General features: G+C 32.1%; 1 protein-coding gene across 1 annotated transcript in view; it reads left to right on the top strand.

Moving 5' to 3' along the window:
* The window catches only part of ENTREP2 (endosomal transmembrane epsin interactor 2), a 597,828-nt gene that overhangs the window by 474,854 nt on the left and 105,553 nt on the right, over positions 1 to 17,421 (top strand). The window contains exon 4 of the mRNA XM_051973800.1: positions 5,516 to 5,650. Coding sequence (XP_051829760.1) covers positions 5,516 to 5,650 — 135 coding nt within the window. The remainder of the gene's footprint in view (positions 1 to 5,515; positions 5,651 to 17,421) is intronic.

Genomic DNA, 17,421 nt, shown 5'->3' with positions numbered 1-17,421 from the left:
CTGTTATTTTTCCTGGGCAGGACACAAATTTTGTTCTCATAATTCTCATTTGTCTTTTATACTACTCAAGAATACTGTGTTTTGATTCCATGTTCTCTTCCAATTCCACAAGATCCTCTATCTCATCAAGTGTTTATTTGAGAGGATTTGTAGATTCCTGAACTTGTTTATTAGGATGGCCACATTTTTCTTCTGTTGCTGTTGAAAAAAATAGCTATTTTAAAGCTATTTTTAGCTATTTTTCTTGTTAATTTGTCTATTTATGTTCAAGGTCTTTTAGTTTTCTTTTTCCTAAAATCTTTGGGATTTTTCAGCTCCACGTCCCATTCCTTATTTTCCTTGTCACTTCTAGACTTCCTTTCCTATGACCCATGGATAATGGATTAAGGGCTAGATCTCTTCCCACATGGGACAATTCTGGATCTACAACCTTAGATCTTGCTCCAAGTGACTTTTGGGTAGTTAAGAACTAGCCATACACACACACACACACACACACACACACACACACACACATACATACATAGAGTATCCTGTCCTGATGATCTGTCTTAATGCATATTTTCCCTAGTTTTAGCTTAGCACCAGCAGTTCAAGATCTGTTTTCCCCAGCATCAGAATTTCAGAAGTTTGCAGAGATGATGCTTCTGGACTATAACCCTATGTAGGCTTTTGCTCCTGAAAAGTTATGGCCAAGATGGCTTGTCAAGGAGCAAGCAGACTTCTGTAGACTGGAGTTGGGGGTTTATCTTTGATACATATTCTGTTTATTGGAGAGGTTGTGGGGCTTTAAGAAAATTCCTTGTTTCACATCTTGTTGCTCATGTGACAGTCAATAATTTCATAGAGAACCAAAATATTTCCTTAGAGATCTAAAAGTTAGCTCACCATATATATAAAACAGAAACTATTTACACAATTAGCAAACTTGTGGATATACTAGTAGATATATTAAGGATATACACAATGTACATTTAGGTGATAAATACTAACATTTACAGGACACAAAATGCTAACAGCATTAATCAGTCAACAAATAGCCATTTATTAACTGTCTACTCTGAGCCAGATACTATGGTAGGTGTTGGTGCTTAGAATTCGGAGACAAAAATGAAACAATAATGATTTTTACTGAGAGTCATACAAGTGACTTTTACTTATTAAAAAATTTCACTGCATGAATAAACATCTGTGACTATGTTCAATTCTTACTCTACAATGATGTATGTAAGCTGGGCTTTGACATAAGACACAATAGCTAATGACTTCCCAATTCTCCCCAAATCCCTCCTAAGCAAACTACTTGTTATTCCTACTCAGTATTAAACAATCTATCAAAACTCATGTCACTCAATAATTGTAGGAAATGGAGAAATGTCATTTGTATTTTAAACGGCATCAAAAGTATAAAACAATAAGAAATTTCAATATGACAAGATGTGCATTGAGCCATGTAATCTTTTGGTTAAGAATTATTCCTTACTACTTAAGCTAGTTACAAAGGTTGATACAAACAGACATTAGCCTACTAAATAATTCCTTTTATATTTTCACTATAGAAGAATTGCCAAGTAGGTTATATCAGTATCTCCATTTTATAACTGATAAAACTGTTAAATGCCATCCCAGGGTCACACCATTCATAAATATCTTCTTTGAACTCAATGCTTAATAATAATAATAATAACTAACATTTATATCAGTTTTTCAAGTATTGTGATAAGTAATTACAACTATTTCATTTGATCCTCAATTACTAGGAGAGAACTCCTATTTGAAAAGAACTGCTTGGAAAAATGGAGAGCAATTTGTCAGAAATTAGACTTAGACCAATATCTCATGCAAAAGAATATAATCAGATAAGAATATATACTTGACTTGAAAAATAAGAATCATACTATTGAAAGAGATTAGAAGAGGATCTGATCACATAACTTTTATAGCTTTGTCTAAAGGTAGAATATTTAACTTAAAGAAAGGCTAATGAAATGGAAAGGATTTGTATTATTATCTACATAGCTGAACTAAGAAAAAAAGTAGTCAAATAGAAAATTTTTTAAAAAACTTCTCAAATACCTCAAAGATTTGTTATCAACTATAAATATACACACACATTATATATACATATATAATATACGCACATATATACATACATACATACATATCCCAGAGTAATTTCTCAAAGAATATAAATGATTTTCAGGATTGTGAACTATTAGAGATTATATGAAAAGTTACCACAAATTGCTTATAACAGAAAATACTATAGATTACTTAAAATAAAGTTACTCCAGATTACTCTTAATGAGAAATGAAAATGAAAACAACTTTGAAATTCATGATACATGTAGCACATTGTCAAAGATAACAATGTGGGAGAGTTTGTGTAAAGAGACATACTAATGTGCTATGTCTTGATTTGTATATGCCTTTCTGAAAAGCAATTTAGAATTATGCTTTAAAAATTGATTAAAATACCCTTATCCTTTGACCTAGTGATGTTCTCTTGATATGGATTCTAAAAAGGATGAAGACAGAAAGAAAAATATAGTCAACACCAAAATATACTGGACTTTTTGTGGTGGCATCAAACTAGAAAGAAACTAGATATATTTGGATAGGGATGGGAAATAATAGCTAAATAAATTGTGATTTATTAATATGATAGAAATTACTGTATTGTAAGAAATGAGGAATATGATGAATACAGGGGGAATATGGGAAGACATTAATGACGCAAAGTAAAATAACAGAACTTGGAAAACACTATTAAAAATCACTACAATATAAAAGTAAAAAGCAATAATAATACACACACATGTATATACATACAACATTGCATAATTATAATCATCAAGTTTGACCCTGAAGAACAAAGAGGAATATGCACTTCCCTACTCTATTCTTTCTAGTGGCAGAAGGCTCTGGATGTAGAGTAATACATAAAATTTCATCCTTCTTCTCCCCAATCCTCCTAGATGGCCTAGAGCCCATTCATCAGATGGTCGCAGAAGGAGACAAGTACTGATGGGTACCCAATCCTATGGGCCTAACAAGAACAGTCTTTTGGAAGCTTTCCCCTCACCTCCACACATCCTGCCAAAGCTCTTTTTAGTATCCCCCCTCCTAACTAGGCACTTACTCCACCTCCATATCACTTTTACCACGCAGGACTACTCTGCCCTTTTCAACCTTTGTGTTGGACTTGAACCAAGAAGAATTCAGGTCCCAGTTGTGGCCATTTTACTTTACCTCCTGAAAATTTGAGTTTCCCAAATTTTGACAACTTTTCCAGTTTGCTTGATTTGAGGTAAAATCTCATTTATTTTGATTGGTGTTTTTTCTCTTAGTGATTTGGAGCATTCTTTCATGTGCTTATTAATAGTTTGCAGTATTTTTGAGAAATGCTTCTTCATGTCCTCTAATGACTTTGTCTATAGGGAGCTAACTTTGAGGCACAAAGTTTTGTTATTTATGCATCTTAGAAATCAAACTCTTATCAGAGATATTCAGTACAAAGATTTACCTAAACTTTTTTAGATTAAAAAAATTCTCAAAGTTCAACTATTTTTTTAATCAAATATTGAATCACATTCTCTTAGGGAGTATTTGTTATATGCCTTAGATTATGGGTAAAGGTCAAATATAAGTTACTCTGGATATGATTATACAACTTTTCAAATTCCATGATATCAAGAACTCTTTGCTATGTACATAATAGGCATTTAAATGTATATTGAATTGAATTTGTTTTCTTGCTTTCTCTTTTTCCCTTTCCATAACTTAATTTGGTGGTTTTTTACCATGAATTATGACATCCCCTCCCTTCCCAGAAATCTTGAAGATAGCCTCTTAATTTATCCTGGATAAGAAATAATGTAAATTTCATTAATGACATAGCAAAGCTAGTTGACTATTTTGGATGCTGATATGTATGCTTATTTATATTTAGTAGCATTTATGTAGTGCTTTAAGGTTTGCTACACATTTTTAAAGTATTATCTCATTTTATTCTCACAGTAACCCTGGTGTTGTTATTATCTCCACTTTTACCAGATGAGGATATGGAGGCAAGCAAAGATTCAATGTCTTATCCAGAATGACAAAATGAATTTAAATCTTTTATAATTACAAGTTTAGTACTCTCTATCTGCTGGACTGCCAACCTGTGTATTTGTATGTATACATATGTATATATACATGTATGTATGTGTGTTTGTGTGTGTATAAAATCTGTGTCCTTTCCCTTTCTGAAGTTGACTTCTCTTTTTTATTGAGTTTCTAAAGGGGCTCCAAGTGATGATTGCTCTTAATATGAGGCTCAAACAGCCCCAAACAAAGTAATTCTTGCCTTTTTTTCTGTGATTACCTTCCATTTAAACTATGTATTTTTGGTATGTGTGTGTATTGGTTACTTGTATGATGTCTTACCCATTTCTCCCATTAGCATGTGAGCTCCTTGAGGAAAAGAACAATTTCCCCCCTATTCTTTTTAACTGTAGTATATAGCATGATGCTTTTCACATAGTAAAATGCTTAATAAATACTTGTTTACTGACTAACTAGTGTAATGTAATGGATAGGGAATTGATCTTGGAGTCATTTATATTTATATATAATGATATTAATATTTATAATGAACATTTATAATTAATTAGTTTTAATGTTACTGAATTTGAGGCAGTTTCATTTGTTTTCCTTGAAAGAGATAGCCTGTATAATTAATTATGAAATAAACATTTAAAATTCATTTAGTTAGTTGATAGCTAATACACTTTAAACTTAAAGTGAAAAGGAAAAATGGTCTATGAAGCATATTATTGAAGTATAAAGAATATTATCCAAGTATAAAGAATATTTCCTTAGGTTGGAAACCATTTTTCAATGCATATATTTTAATCAATAAAAATGTATTCATATATGTGTTTTTACTATATTTTCCTTCTTTAAATATGATGCTTGGTACTTTAATAAAATCATCTTTTCTTGGCATCTCAGTGTATTTATTAAATTATTATTTCTAAGGCTGTCAATTTCCATTTTTCATAACCTATGACTCCTCTCTAGTTATTATTAGCTGCTTAAAATTGTTAAATTGTGACTATAGACAAACTATTTATTTTTTCCTCATTTTCTTCATTTAATGTGCTTTCATTTTTTTCCTTGTCTTTGCTTTCTTGCCTACACTTTGGATTGTTTAATTTCCATGTTTTAATTTTTAGATGCTTTATTCTTTTTAATAATTCATCTCCTCATAAGTAGTTTAATATCTTTCAGATTAGTCTTCTCATTTATGAAGAGAATTTTTAAAACAGTATATCTTTTAATTTTTTAATTTATTTTCCATTATTCTGTCAATACAAACAGTTTTGCTCTGCTAATTATACGTATTCAAAATTAGTGTTAGCAACTTTGAGACATTTTAAACCTTCCATTACTGATTCTTGTTAACTTTCAAGGGGCAAAATTAAAATCTTGCTTTGATTGTAACATATTTTTATGCTCTTTTCTTTAGATAAAATTTGACAGTGTTGAAGTATGTGTTTGCTGTGAAATGCAACATCAATCATCAGGCTGCAGCAATCTTGGTGAAACCCTAAAACTAAACCCACTTCAGGAGGATTGTAATGCTGTGAGACTGACTTTAAAGGTGAGAAGAAGTGGGCTTTTTCTTTTTTCACTGCTTTGGATCTAGTCTGACACTATCATTTAAAGGAATTATTAAACTACATCCTCTTTTTAGTTTATCAAAACCAAGAGGGAAAAATAATTCTGACATTCTAAAATGTCTATTTTGCAACCATTTTCATAGTTGCTGCTTGCCATGTTTCATTTTACTTTCTATTAAAATGAAAAGAGATTCTACTACTTTATTTTGCTGCTTCTGTAATATACAAAATATAGAATAAAAATTAGAATTATCCTCTAAATACCAGCTAGTCTTAAAGTTCACTTCTTCCAGACATATCTGATACTATACAATCCTGGACAGATGGTTTATTATTTTTTAAAATATTCAAAAAATAGTTATTTCATCTCTCAGTAAATTTGTTCCAGTGTATAGCAACTGATTAAACAAAATTGGCTAGAACAATTGTTTAAATTACTCCTTTTCTTTTTCTTCCAACTGCATAAAAAGGCAGTGGAGGTATTTTTTTAAATATAAATTTAGAGTTGGTAAAAAATATGTAAGAATTAAAAAGAATAATTAAATGCAATTTCTCTCCTATTTTTCATGGATGCACTTTTTTTTTTAATAATTGGTGTTTATGACTGAAAGAAAACAGTTTACAATATGATGATCCTTATTTGTTGGTTTTCAGGATATTTTTTAGAAGTTTAAAAAGTTTTATTTTTATAGGAATGTTTACAATATTGAAAGTATTTTTCAAATAGGAAGAAGTGAGCTTATATTTTGTGTGCTCTCAAATAACATTATGCATTAATTTTAAATGACCAAAATATGAAGGGAAAAATGATTCCAATGTTGATACTTAAAAGATTAGCTCCTGTTTCCCTGGACAAAGTTACAAAATCTTTGCCTTTTGACTTTGCTCGTGAAGAGAAAGATGTCTGATGAGGCAAATGATCAAATTATAACTAATCAGGGCAGCAACTGTCAGTGAGGGTGTTCACTTTCTGTAATTATGATTAGTAATTGCTTTCTGTTTTTTGTAAAGAGAGAACAGCTGTGGTAAGAACACAAAGCTTTATTCTTTTCAATTTACTGAATATTTTAGAAGAAACAGGACTTAAACAGGAATAAAAAGCATCTATTTCCCCTCTAGTCCATCTTCAATCCATTTACCCTGTTCTCATTCTTTCCAACTGCTAATGTAGATACAAGAAGAAACAGAGGGGGGGAAAGTTATCGAATACATTTCACAATCTCACAGAGTAAAATAAAATGAAAATTTTTATAAAGAACTAGAAAGTAGTTTCCCCTTATTCTATTCCATCATAACTCATAACATATATGTGACTGAAAACTAAATTTTGAGGGAAATTTGAGTGTGGTAGCCTATTTCTGGAGTTCAACCAAATCCTAAATCTTGTATCTGAGGAGAATTTTGGTACTCTAAAGTCCAGCAAAGAATTTCTTTGTTGTTTCAATAGTATTTATCTTATATTTAGGCTGGTTATAGTTGCACAGTTAACTACTTATTGATAAAGAATCTAGAAAATATAATAAGATAAGTAATCTATCTTCAGATAAGCTAAGTAATTTAGCTTCCTAAATAAAACAACATTTGTACATTCATGAACCTTTAATAAATCTTAATGAAATAACTTGATGAAGTTCACAGGAGACTTTGAAAAGAATAGCAACTAAACCTATTTCATTATTAGAAGGAACTTGCCACAGAAAGAACATCTTTTACCAAAACACACCTACATCTTCTCTATAATTGATAGTATAGTTGCCTAAGACACTGAGGAATTTATCTAATCTAGGAGTTAATATAATAAGTAGGGTAACACACACACACACACACACCCAGCATAAGTCAGATGCAATACTTGAATCCAGATCTTCTTCCCTCTGAGAGCAGCTCTCTATCCTCACCTTAGCTGCCTCACTTATGACAGTCATGAATCATTGTGTTGTCAATAATTGATAGTTAAAGAACTTTTAAAGTTGCTTATTTTCTGACTAGTATACATACTCTTAAATGTGTTCATGCATTAAACTAATTATATAAAAGTCTGCTACATTTCATGACTTTCACTGAATGACTGAATAATCTTCCAACTTTTAACTGAAGGTCAAGGATATACTATATGCATTTTTTCCTCTAATAAATTGGTACTTTTTCATTTAATATTTTTCTCACTAATTTTCCTTTAACCCTTTAATGTGTGGTTCTGTAATCTTTAGAAGGAATAGTTGTATTGTCTATGATTTCTGTTAAGATTTGTTTATATTAATTGGTCAGTGAAGATTATTTATATTCTTTCACAATTGAAGATTTTGCAAATAGGTTTAATTATGTACATTAATATTTATAGAATATATCTTCTGGTATTAAATAAACGTTTGTTAAATTATATAAATACTTAACATTTATGTAGCACTTTAAAGTTTACAAAGGACTTAACATATATGATCTCATTTGATTCTCACATATCCCCATTTTACAAGAAGAGAAAACCAAGGCAAACAGAGGTTGTGATTTGCTCAGGCTAACATGATTACTAAGGAAGAAAGGTATGAAACATCTTCCTGGCTACATCAGTCACTTTTTTTTCTGTTACATCATGGTGACTTTAGACTCTCTCTGTATTAAATTTCAATATTAGAATTATCCAGTTGATGTCTAAATTAAAATCTAGCCAAATACGTTCCTTTGTTCATTTGATGAAATTAAATCCAACTAAGTTGTTCTTAGAATGTTTGTGACTACAGAAAATCCATATAGACATATATAATTGTAATAAACTACTTTCAATCATCCTATCCTGACAATTAATTGCTTTATAAAGGATATATTGGTATTAGTAGAATAGAACCCCTTATACAATTGAAAATGAAATGAAAATGAAAAAGGAGGTGCAAAAGCTCACTGAAGTAAACAGTCCCTTAAAAACTGTAATTGAACAAGTGAAAGCTAATGACTCTTTGAGACACTAAGAAACAATAAAACAAAGACAAAAGGATTTTTTTTTAAAGAAGGCAATGTGAAATATCTTATTGCAAAAAAAAACTGACATGGAAAATAGATCCAAAAGAGACCATTTTAAAAATCATTGAAATTCTGAAAACTGTGATAATAAAAAAGAACTTAGATATCATATTTCAAAAAATCATCAAGGAAAATTGCCCTAATACTCTAGACCAGAAAATAAAATAGAAATTGAAGTAGTCTACCAATCATTTCCTGAAAGAGATGAAAACTCCCAAGAGTATTATAGCCAAATTCCAGAGCTCTGAGATCCAGGGGAAATATTGTAAGAACCAGAGGAAAACAATATAAGTATTGTGGAGCCACATTCAGGATAACATGAATTCTACATGAAAGAAAGGATCAGGGCTTGGAATTTCTGGATGGCAAAAGAGTAGAATGAGCTCAGAACTCAGTATAATTCTTTCTGGGGATTGAAAGGTGAGGGATGGATAGTCAATGAAAGAAGATTTTCAAGTACTTTTGATGAAAGGACTAATGCTGAATAGAAAATTTGATGTTTAAATTTAACTCAAGAGAAGCATAAAAAAAGGAGACAGGAAAGGGCATCATATAGCACTTAAAGTTAAAGTTTATCATTTAAAGAATGGGAGTTATTTTTATAAAATTGATTTCTCCATTTATTTGCAAGAAATGCAAATGAGTATATGCTCATATATTTAATTGGGTATGGAAATCTATCTTACACAACAGGAAAGTAGGAGATAAAGAAGATAAGAAAACAGGGTTTCTCATAGAAGGGAGGGCAAATTGAGCAAGCAGTTGTCAGAAATAAAACACTTTAAGGAGGGAACAGGATGAAAGAAAAGAGAATAAAATAACCTGGGGGAATTAGAATGCAGGGAAGTTCTTAATCAAAACTGTGGAGAAAATCTTAAGCAACTTTCTCTGATAAAGGTGTCATTTTTCAAATATATGGAGGTCAGAAGTAAAACATTTTTAAGGACAGGAAGATAGGAAAGAGAATAGAATAAACTGGGGAAATTAGAATGGAGGGAAATTGTTGGAATCCTTACTAACTGCTAACTAATTAGAGTTGATCTAATCTTACAAGAAGATGTTTTGGGCAGAACCTGAAACAAGGTACTAAGTAGAACTACCCATAATCCCCTCTCTCTGGAAGAAGCATAAATAGGCCAATGGGCCAGTTGGAGAGTTCTTGAGAGGAAGATGCTACAAGTCGAGATTTCACCGGAATGACATGAAGACTGGAGCTGGCTGGAGGCTGAAGAAAGCAGAGGCAGAGGCTGAAGGACCAGACCTTTGGATTTGGTGACATTCGGAGAGAGCTCTTGGAACCAAGCAGAGAGATAGGCCTCTAAGCTAACCGGGCTATATTGGGATAATAAAAGATCTGAACTTTTATCACCTGGCTGCTTTTTGAGAAGAAAAAGCTCACAACATTTTGGCGCCCAACGTGGGGCTGAAAAGCCTCTGATCCTGATGCAGTGGAAAAGACTTCAACCCAGAAATTAGGGTGAGTGCAACAAAGAAATTTTGTTAGAAGAGTTAAAGTAGAATTTCAGCTAAGATGGGACAGATATTTAGAAAACAGCCTGTTTCTGTTCAAGGAAAATGTTTAGAGAGCATTGTCAAAGTTATGGAAAGCCAAGGTTTAATTATAAGTTTACAGCAAATCACTGAACTTTTACAAACTGTAAAGGATATATGTCCTTGTTTCTCTCTTGATAAGGAATTAGATCTAAATGAATGGAAATTGGTTGGAGAGGATCTTTGTCAATTCTATAATAAAAATGGGCCTAACTCAATAATTAATACATATAATGTAATACAATTGGCTATAAGAAGTTATTTAAGTGATAGAATGATGAAAAGGAAAGTACAGGAGGAAGAAGTACCAACTTTACTAGGTGAAAAGGAGGACGAATCAGATGAGAATGGAGTTAATTACAATTCTGAGTATCCCATAACAGTGTATGAGCAAATTTCTAAGGCTGCAATAAAAGCTTGGAATTCTCTCCCTGGACAGAAAGATGGAAATAATGCTTTCACAAAAATAGAGCAAGGTCCCAATGAACCTTTTGCAGATTTTGTGGGACGTTTACAAACAGCTGTAATAAGAACCATTGGAGACAATGCAGCAACAGAAATAATGACTAAACATTTGGCTAAGGAAAATGCCAATGAGGTTTGCAAAAGAATTATATGGGGGCTAGACAAAGATGCTCCTTTAGAGGAAATCATAAGACGCTGTGCCACAGTGGGCACAAATGCTTATTATGCCCAGACTATGATGAAAGACAAGGTCCTTCTTGGCAGAGGAATTCTAGAGAAACTCGTCGATGTTTTCAGTGCGGAAAAATTGGACATTTGAGAGCCCAATGTAGATATAGAGATACAATGAGAAGACAGGATGAGAGAAAACCCAAAACCCCATGTCCAAAATGTAACCGAGGCTTTCACTGGGCCTCTAAATGTATATTGACCCAGAGGAAGGAGAGGCAAGGCCCAGCTCCAAAGTATCAATCAAAGGACAGGTGGGGCATGATAGCAGCTGAGGTTACACCCAGAGAGACTTTAGAAATTCAGAACTCTGATGTCATCAACCAACAGAAAAGCAATCAGGATTACAGTTGGGAAGAATACAGGCCTTTTAAGACAACAAGACAATATCCAATGCAAACGACTCCAATGTAATTACCAGATGATGAGGAGAAATCCCAAATTTGGTAAATAGAAGGGAATTAGATTAACTGCTTGGGGACATTACTACTAGCCTGTGTTATATTGCTATGTACTTATGTAAATTATGTATAATGCCTCCCATGTTGATGGATTTATGTATACCATGTATATCTGTTACAAAGTTCTGGCCCATATTGATGGATTTATGTGTACCCCCTCAGAAACCCCCTATGTTTTAAAACAAAAGAAAGGGGGAGATGTTGGAATCCTTACTAACTGCTAACTAATTAGAGTTGATCTAATCTTACAAGAAGATGTTTTGGGCAGAACCTGAAACAAGGTACTAAGTAGAACTACCCATAATCCCCTCTCTCTGGAAGAAGCATAAATAGGCCAATGGGCCAGTTGGAGAGTTCTTGAGAGGAAGACGCTACAAGTCGAGATTTCACCGGAATGACATGAAGACTGGAGCTGGCTGGAGGCTGAAGAAAGCAGAGGCAGAGGCTGAAGGACCAGACCTTTGGATTTGGTGACATTCGGAGAGAGCTCTTGGAACCAAGCAGAGAGATAGGCCTCTAAGCTAACCGGGCTATATTGGGATAATAAAAGATCTGAACTTTTATCACCTGGCTGCTTTTTGAGAAGAAAAAGCTCACAACAGGAAATAGTAATCAAAACTGTGGAGAAAATCTTAAGCAAGTTTCTCTGATAAAGGTGTCTTTCTTGCAAATAAATGGAGAAATCAATTTTATAAAAATATCCCCCATTCTTTAAATGATAAAGTTTTCAGCTAAGTAATTAAAGCTATTTATGCCCATATGAAAAACTCTAAATCACTGATTGGATAAATGTAAATTAAAACAATTCTGAGGTACTCCCTTATTTCAATTATATTGAGTAATATAAAAAAGGGAAATGACAGAGGCTAGACAGGATGTAGGAAAATGGAGACACTAATTAGTGGAGTGATGAAGTGATTCAACTATTATGTAAAAAAATTTGAAACTGCCCAAAAGTCTGTAAGTCTTTGACCCATCAATATCACTACTAGGTCTGTATCCCAAAAGAGATAAGTAAGCAAAAAGAAAAAGAACCTATAAATACCAAAAATGGTCACAGCAACTCTTTTCTGGTGGCAAAAAAAATGGAAATACTATAAGAAATGATGATTTAGATGCTCTCAGAAAAGCCTGAAAAGACTTACATGAACTGATGCAAAGTAAAATAAATAGAACCAGGAGAATGTCATACATAGTAACAGCAGTATTGTAAGATGTTCAGTTGTTGTTAATTTAGCCATTCTCAGCAATATAGTGATTCAAGACAACTATTGTTATGGGGCAGAACTTTGTACTTAAAACAAGGATTTTTACAAGATATTAAGTCAGTAGAATTAATGAGACAATGGTTATCTAGTTTACCATGATGATTAATAGTTTTCTAGTTCAGTACATTTACTTAGAACTTTATATAGTTCCATAAGATTCACACCTATGACAATGTAATTAGAATAGAGCATATAAGCTGGGAAAAACTCAGCCAGGGTGGAAGGCAGAGACAGATTCATTTTATTGTCCACCTTTGTGATGGCTGGAGGCTGAAGCACAAGCCCTGCAACTTGGAGAGATTCACTTCATCTCATACCATGTGGTGGCTGACCTCCTGCACTTCCCCGGCTGAGACCAAGGTGGGTCTGAAAGGCTCTCCAGAAAGCTGGTCTGGGCCCCAGGCAAGGAAACTAGATTGTGAAGGAGATAATAAAGGATTTGGGCTTTAACACCTAGCTATTCTTGTGATGATTACTCTACTGAAATGAAGGCTATTCCAGAGACTTCCAGAAAACTAACAAAGAACACTACAAACTATGAAGAGTTTATTATGAAAAATAATACAGGTCAAAGCATACTTTTTAATTACCTTTATTTTCTTGGGTTTTTATTTTGGTCTATGTTGTTTTGTATGTGTGTGTGTGTGTTTTTTTTTTTTACAACAAACACAGAAATTTGTTTATAAAACTACACATGTGTAACTCATATCAAATCCATTTCCTTTTCAATCAGGAATGTGGAAATGGAAGGAAAGAATTTGAAACTCAATTTTTAAAATGAATGTTGATTACAGGCAATTGGGGGAAAATAAAATACCAAAAAAATAGTAAACCACAAAGGGTCAAATGTATGGCTCTGAGTCACTCTACTAGAGACCTCCTTCCAAGATATCATTGACTAATGCTTCATTTAGGGTCTGGCTACCTTGGGGGAGGGTTTTATTTGTTGTTCTTTTAGTTTTTTTAAAATACATATTTAATTCTTTGGTCTACTCTTTCTCTATTTTATTGATGAGAGTGTTTAAAGATAAAATTTTTTCTCTAATTATTGCTTTTGCTACATCTCAAAGGTTTTGGCATTTTATTTCCTTATCATTTTGAAATTTAAAATATTTAAATTTTAAATCATTTTAAAATATTGTTTCTATGGATTTTTTTGTTACTCATTCTTTAAATTAGGTTATTTTTTTCAGTTTACTTTTAGTCTGCATTTTTATAGATCCTTATTAAAATAATTTGCAATGTATTATATTTTGAAAATGATACATTTACTATTTCTGCTTTTCTGCATTTAACTATTGATCTAAGATGTATCAGTTTGTAAAGATTTGCAAAGTAAATGTATCATTGAAAATTACTTCACTTATAGAAAGCATTTATTCCTTGCTATTCTCATTCAGTTTTCCAGGTATTTATATTTTCTAGATTTTTTAAGATTTTGATCACTTCCTTGACTTCTTTCTTGTTTATTTTTAATTAGATTTACCAAGTTCTGAGAGGGCAAGATTAAAGTCCCACATTGTTACAGTTTGCTATCGGTTTTCATCTGTAATTAGTTTACCTTTTCCTGTGAAAAACTGGATGCTATAGCATTTGATGCATATAGGTGTAATATTGACATTACTTCATTATCTATGGTAACATATATTTTCCCCATTTATCTTTTTAAATTGGCTGGTTTTGCTTTAACTTTCTCTGAGATCATTTCTGATTCCACTTTTTACAAATTCAACTCCAGACCTTTATCTTTACTTTTTCATTTTTAAATATGTTTGCTATAAATAACACATTGTCATATTCTGGTTTTTAATCCATTTTTCTATTCATTTCCATTTTTGGGTGAGCACATCCTTTTCACATTCCAACTTACAATTACTACTTGTTTTCCCTCCATCATACTTTTTGTCAGTGCTTATACTTTTTGTTTCTGTCTCTGTCTCTCTCTCTAGCATCTTTTCTCAAATGTCTAATTATTTTTTAACCACTACCTCCCTACACTACACCCTTTCTAAGAATCCATCCCTTATCCTCTTCTCTTATTCTCCTATTACTTAATATATTAACTCTCCTATGTTTCCCTCCCTTATCCTCTCCCCCTTTAAAAATACTTTCTTATCCTTTCTTTTTATATCCTTATTTCTTTATCTTTATCCTCTATCTTTCTAAAAGTCCTTCCTTTATCCTGTCCCCTTGCCCTCCTACTTCTCTGTAATTTAAGAATTTTATAACCTCTTACGTGTAAATTTTCACTTTAACATTTCTGACAATAAGATTCTAGTACAATTTATCCTTCACCCCTTCCTGCGTTCACTGTAATTGCCTCATTTCTATGAAATAATTATGTCATTTTACCTATCCCTACCCAGTTATATTTTTTAGGATTTTCCCATCATACTTAACACCAAGTCTTCTATTTATGTATGTTTTAAAACTATACAAGTAATTATAACATTCTTAAGAGTTACAGATAATATTTTCCCACATAAAAAGTAAAGATTTTGACATTAAGTCCTTTATAATTGGTATTTAATGTTTACTTCTTATTTTTCTCTTGAGTCTAGTAGGTCAAATTTTCCATTCAGTTCTGGTGTTTTCTTCACAAATACTTGATAATCTTTTAGTTCCTTAATAATGTCAATTTTTTTTTCCATTCAGGGTAACAGACAACTTTTTGGTTAAGTTACTTTTGGTTGCAAGCCCAACTCTTTTACTCTTCAGAATAGATTGTTCCATTGTCTTCAAGACAGAAGCTGTTAAATCTTGTTATCCTGACTATAGTTCCAAAGTATATAAATTGTGTAGTTTTTTTCCAAGTTGTTTATGGTATGTTTTGTCCTTGACTTGGAAGCTTTGAAATTTAGCTATGATGTTTCTGTGAGTTTTCATCATGGGATCTCTTTCAAGTAGTACTTCGTGGATTTGTCTTTGTTTCTATTTCATTATCTTTTTCTAAAACTTTAGGACAATTTTCCTTAATAATCTCATATTACTAAATAGGCTCTTTTTAAAAATGATAACTTTCAGATAGTCTTATAATTCTTTTATTGTTTCTTCTTAATCTCTTCTCCAGGTTAGCTGTTTTTCTAATGAGATGTTTCATATTCTCTTCTACTTTTTCATTCTTTTGATTTTGTTTTATTATTTCTTGCAGTTTTGACCAATTCTAATTTTAAAGACGTTTTCTTCTTCCTTAAGTTTTAGATCTGTTTTCAATTTCTTTGACTTTCTTTTCATAATTTTCTCAATTTTCTTACTTTAGTATTATTTTTTGCTAATTTTTCCTCAATATCTTTGATTTTTAAAAGCGTTTTTAAAATCTTCCAAAAATTCTTTTAGGGCTTTGTGAATATTTTTTGAGATAGAAGTATCTATTTTAACTTAAATATCTCTATGAATTTGAACTCAGATCTTTATCATGATAGTAGCTATCTATAGTTGGATTTTTTTCTCTTGCTCTTTTATTTCTTTTTAGTAGATTATTTCTCATCTATTAATTTAGTGTTAAAGTAATTTGCTAGTCCTGAATTGTGGGGAATGATATCTCAGTCTTACAGGTTTTTGTGCTGTTGTTCTTTAAGCTTTATCTTTGGGTCTAACTTAAAGTATTCCTCTTTGTTGCTCAGCCCCATACCAGGACCTCCAGCAACACTGTCATTGCAATCTTGCTCCCTGTCATCCTTTCAACAACTGACCCTTCTGCCATAGAACCCTTCTGTCCAAAACCAGGGACTCTGCTCTTCTCCTAAGGACCACAGCAAGCAGGGTCTCAATCTTCTGTTACCATATTCACTGCCACGTGCTTGTCATCCTCATCATAGTCCTGGACAATGTCTAGTCAGTGTTTTTGGACCTGGAGTTCAGCATCAGTGGAGGACCCTGCAGTCTTCTCCAGTAATTAATCCCAATAGTGTCTGTGAGATGAAAGTTCCTGACACTGAGGAAGCCACTTACACAGCTGTCCCCAAGGCTTGTTTGTTGATTCAGCAGTATCTGCTAGGAGATATTTGCCTTTCAATCAAATCAAACTATCATCCTATTTGGGTCTTTGCTAAAGTCTGTCAAAATAGTCTTAAGCATATAGCTGTTTTACTTAATTATTTCTGTGACTCAAAGTTCACATTGAGCCATTTTTTAAAATATTGTTTGGGGGGAATTTAATAGAGCCAGGTTATTTCCTGCCTTATTCTGCCATCTCCTCAGAATCCTGTCAAGTTAATCAGTTTTGATAATTGGTTTTCTATTCTTCCTTATTTTCTCTTTTCTTTTAGAAATTATTTGTTCTAAAGATGGCTTTCTGAGGCAAAAAAAGTGGAATATAGCACATGTAGGTGATATTAAAAAAAAAAAGGCTATTGCTAAAAATATTTTTTTTACTTTAAAATAATTTATCTCCTAGCTTTATTTGTGAAAGGTACCTTATCTTCTATTTTTTGATTTGTATAACATATAATATCCAAGTAAACATAGTTAAATAATACCATTTTGAGTTTATTGTAATAAATGACATCAAAAATTTGTCTTAACTTTCCAGATTTACCAACAATTCTTTTCACATGACTAATTCTTTCCTAAATAATCTATCTTCTGGTTTAACTACATTATTACATTCAGTTGGTTCTGATATGTCATCATTTTTTCAATGTTAAATGATTTTAATGATCACTGGTTTTATGGTATGGAAGGGCATTCTGGTCTTTTTCTAAGTCTTTTGGTTTTTATAAAATAAATCCTTCTTAACAAATTATAATAGGATTTTTAGAATAT

The sequence above is a fragment of the Antechinus flavipes genome, chromosome 2 (assembly GCF_016432865.1).
Source record: "Antechinus flavipes isolate AdamAnt ecotype Samford, QLD, Australia chromosome 2, AdamAnt_v2, whole genome shotgun sequence".
Classification (NCBI taxonomy): Eukaryota; Metazoa; Chordata; class Mammalia; order Dasyuromorphia; family Dasyuridae; genus Antechinus; species Antechinus flavipes.
The sequence above is the reverse complement of the archived record's forward strand: the minus strand, read 5'-3'. Positions and strand labels throughout refer to the sequence as shown.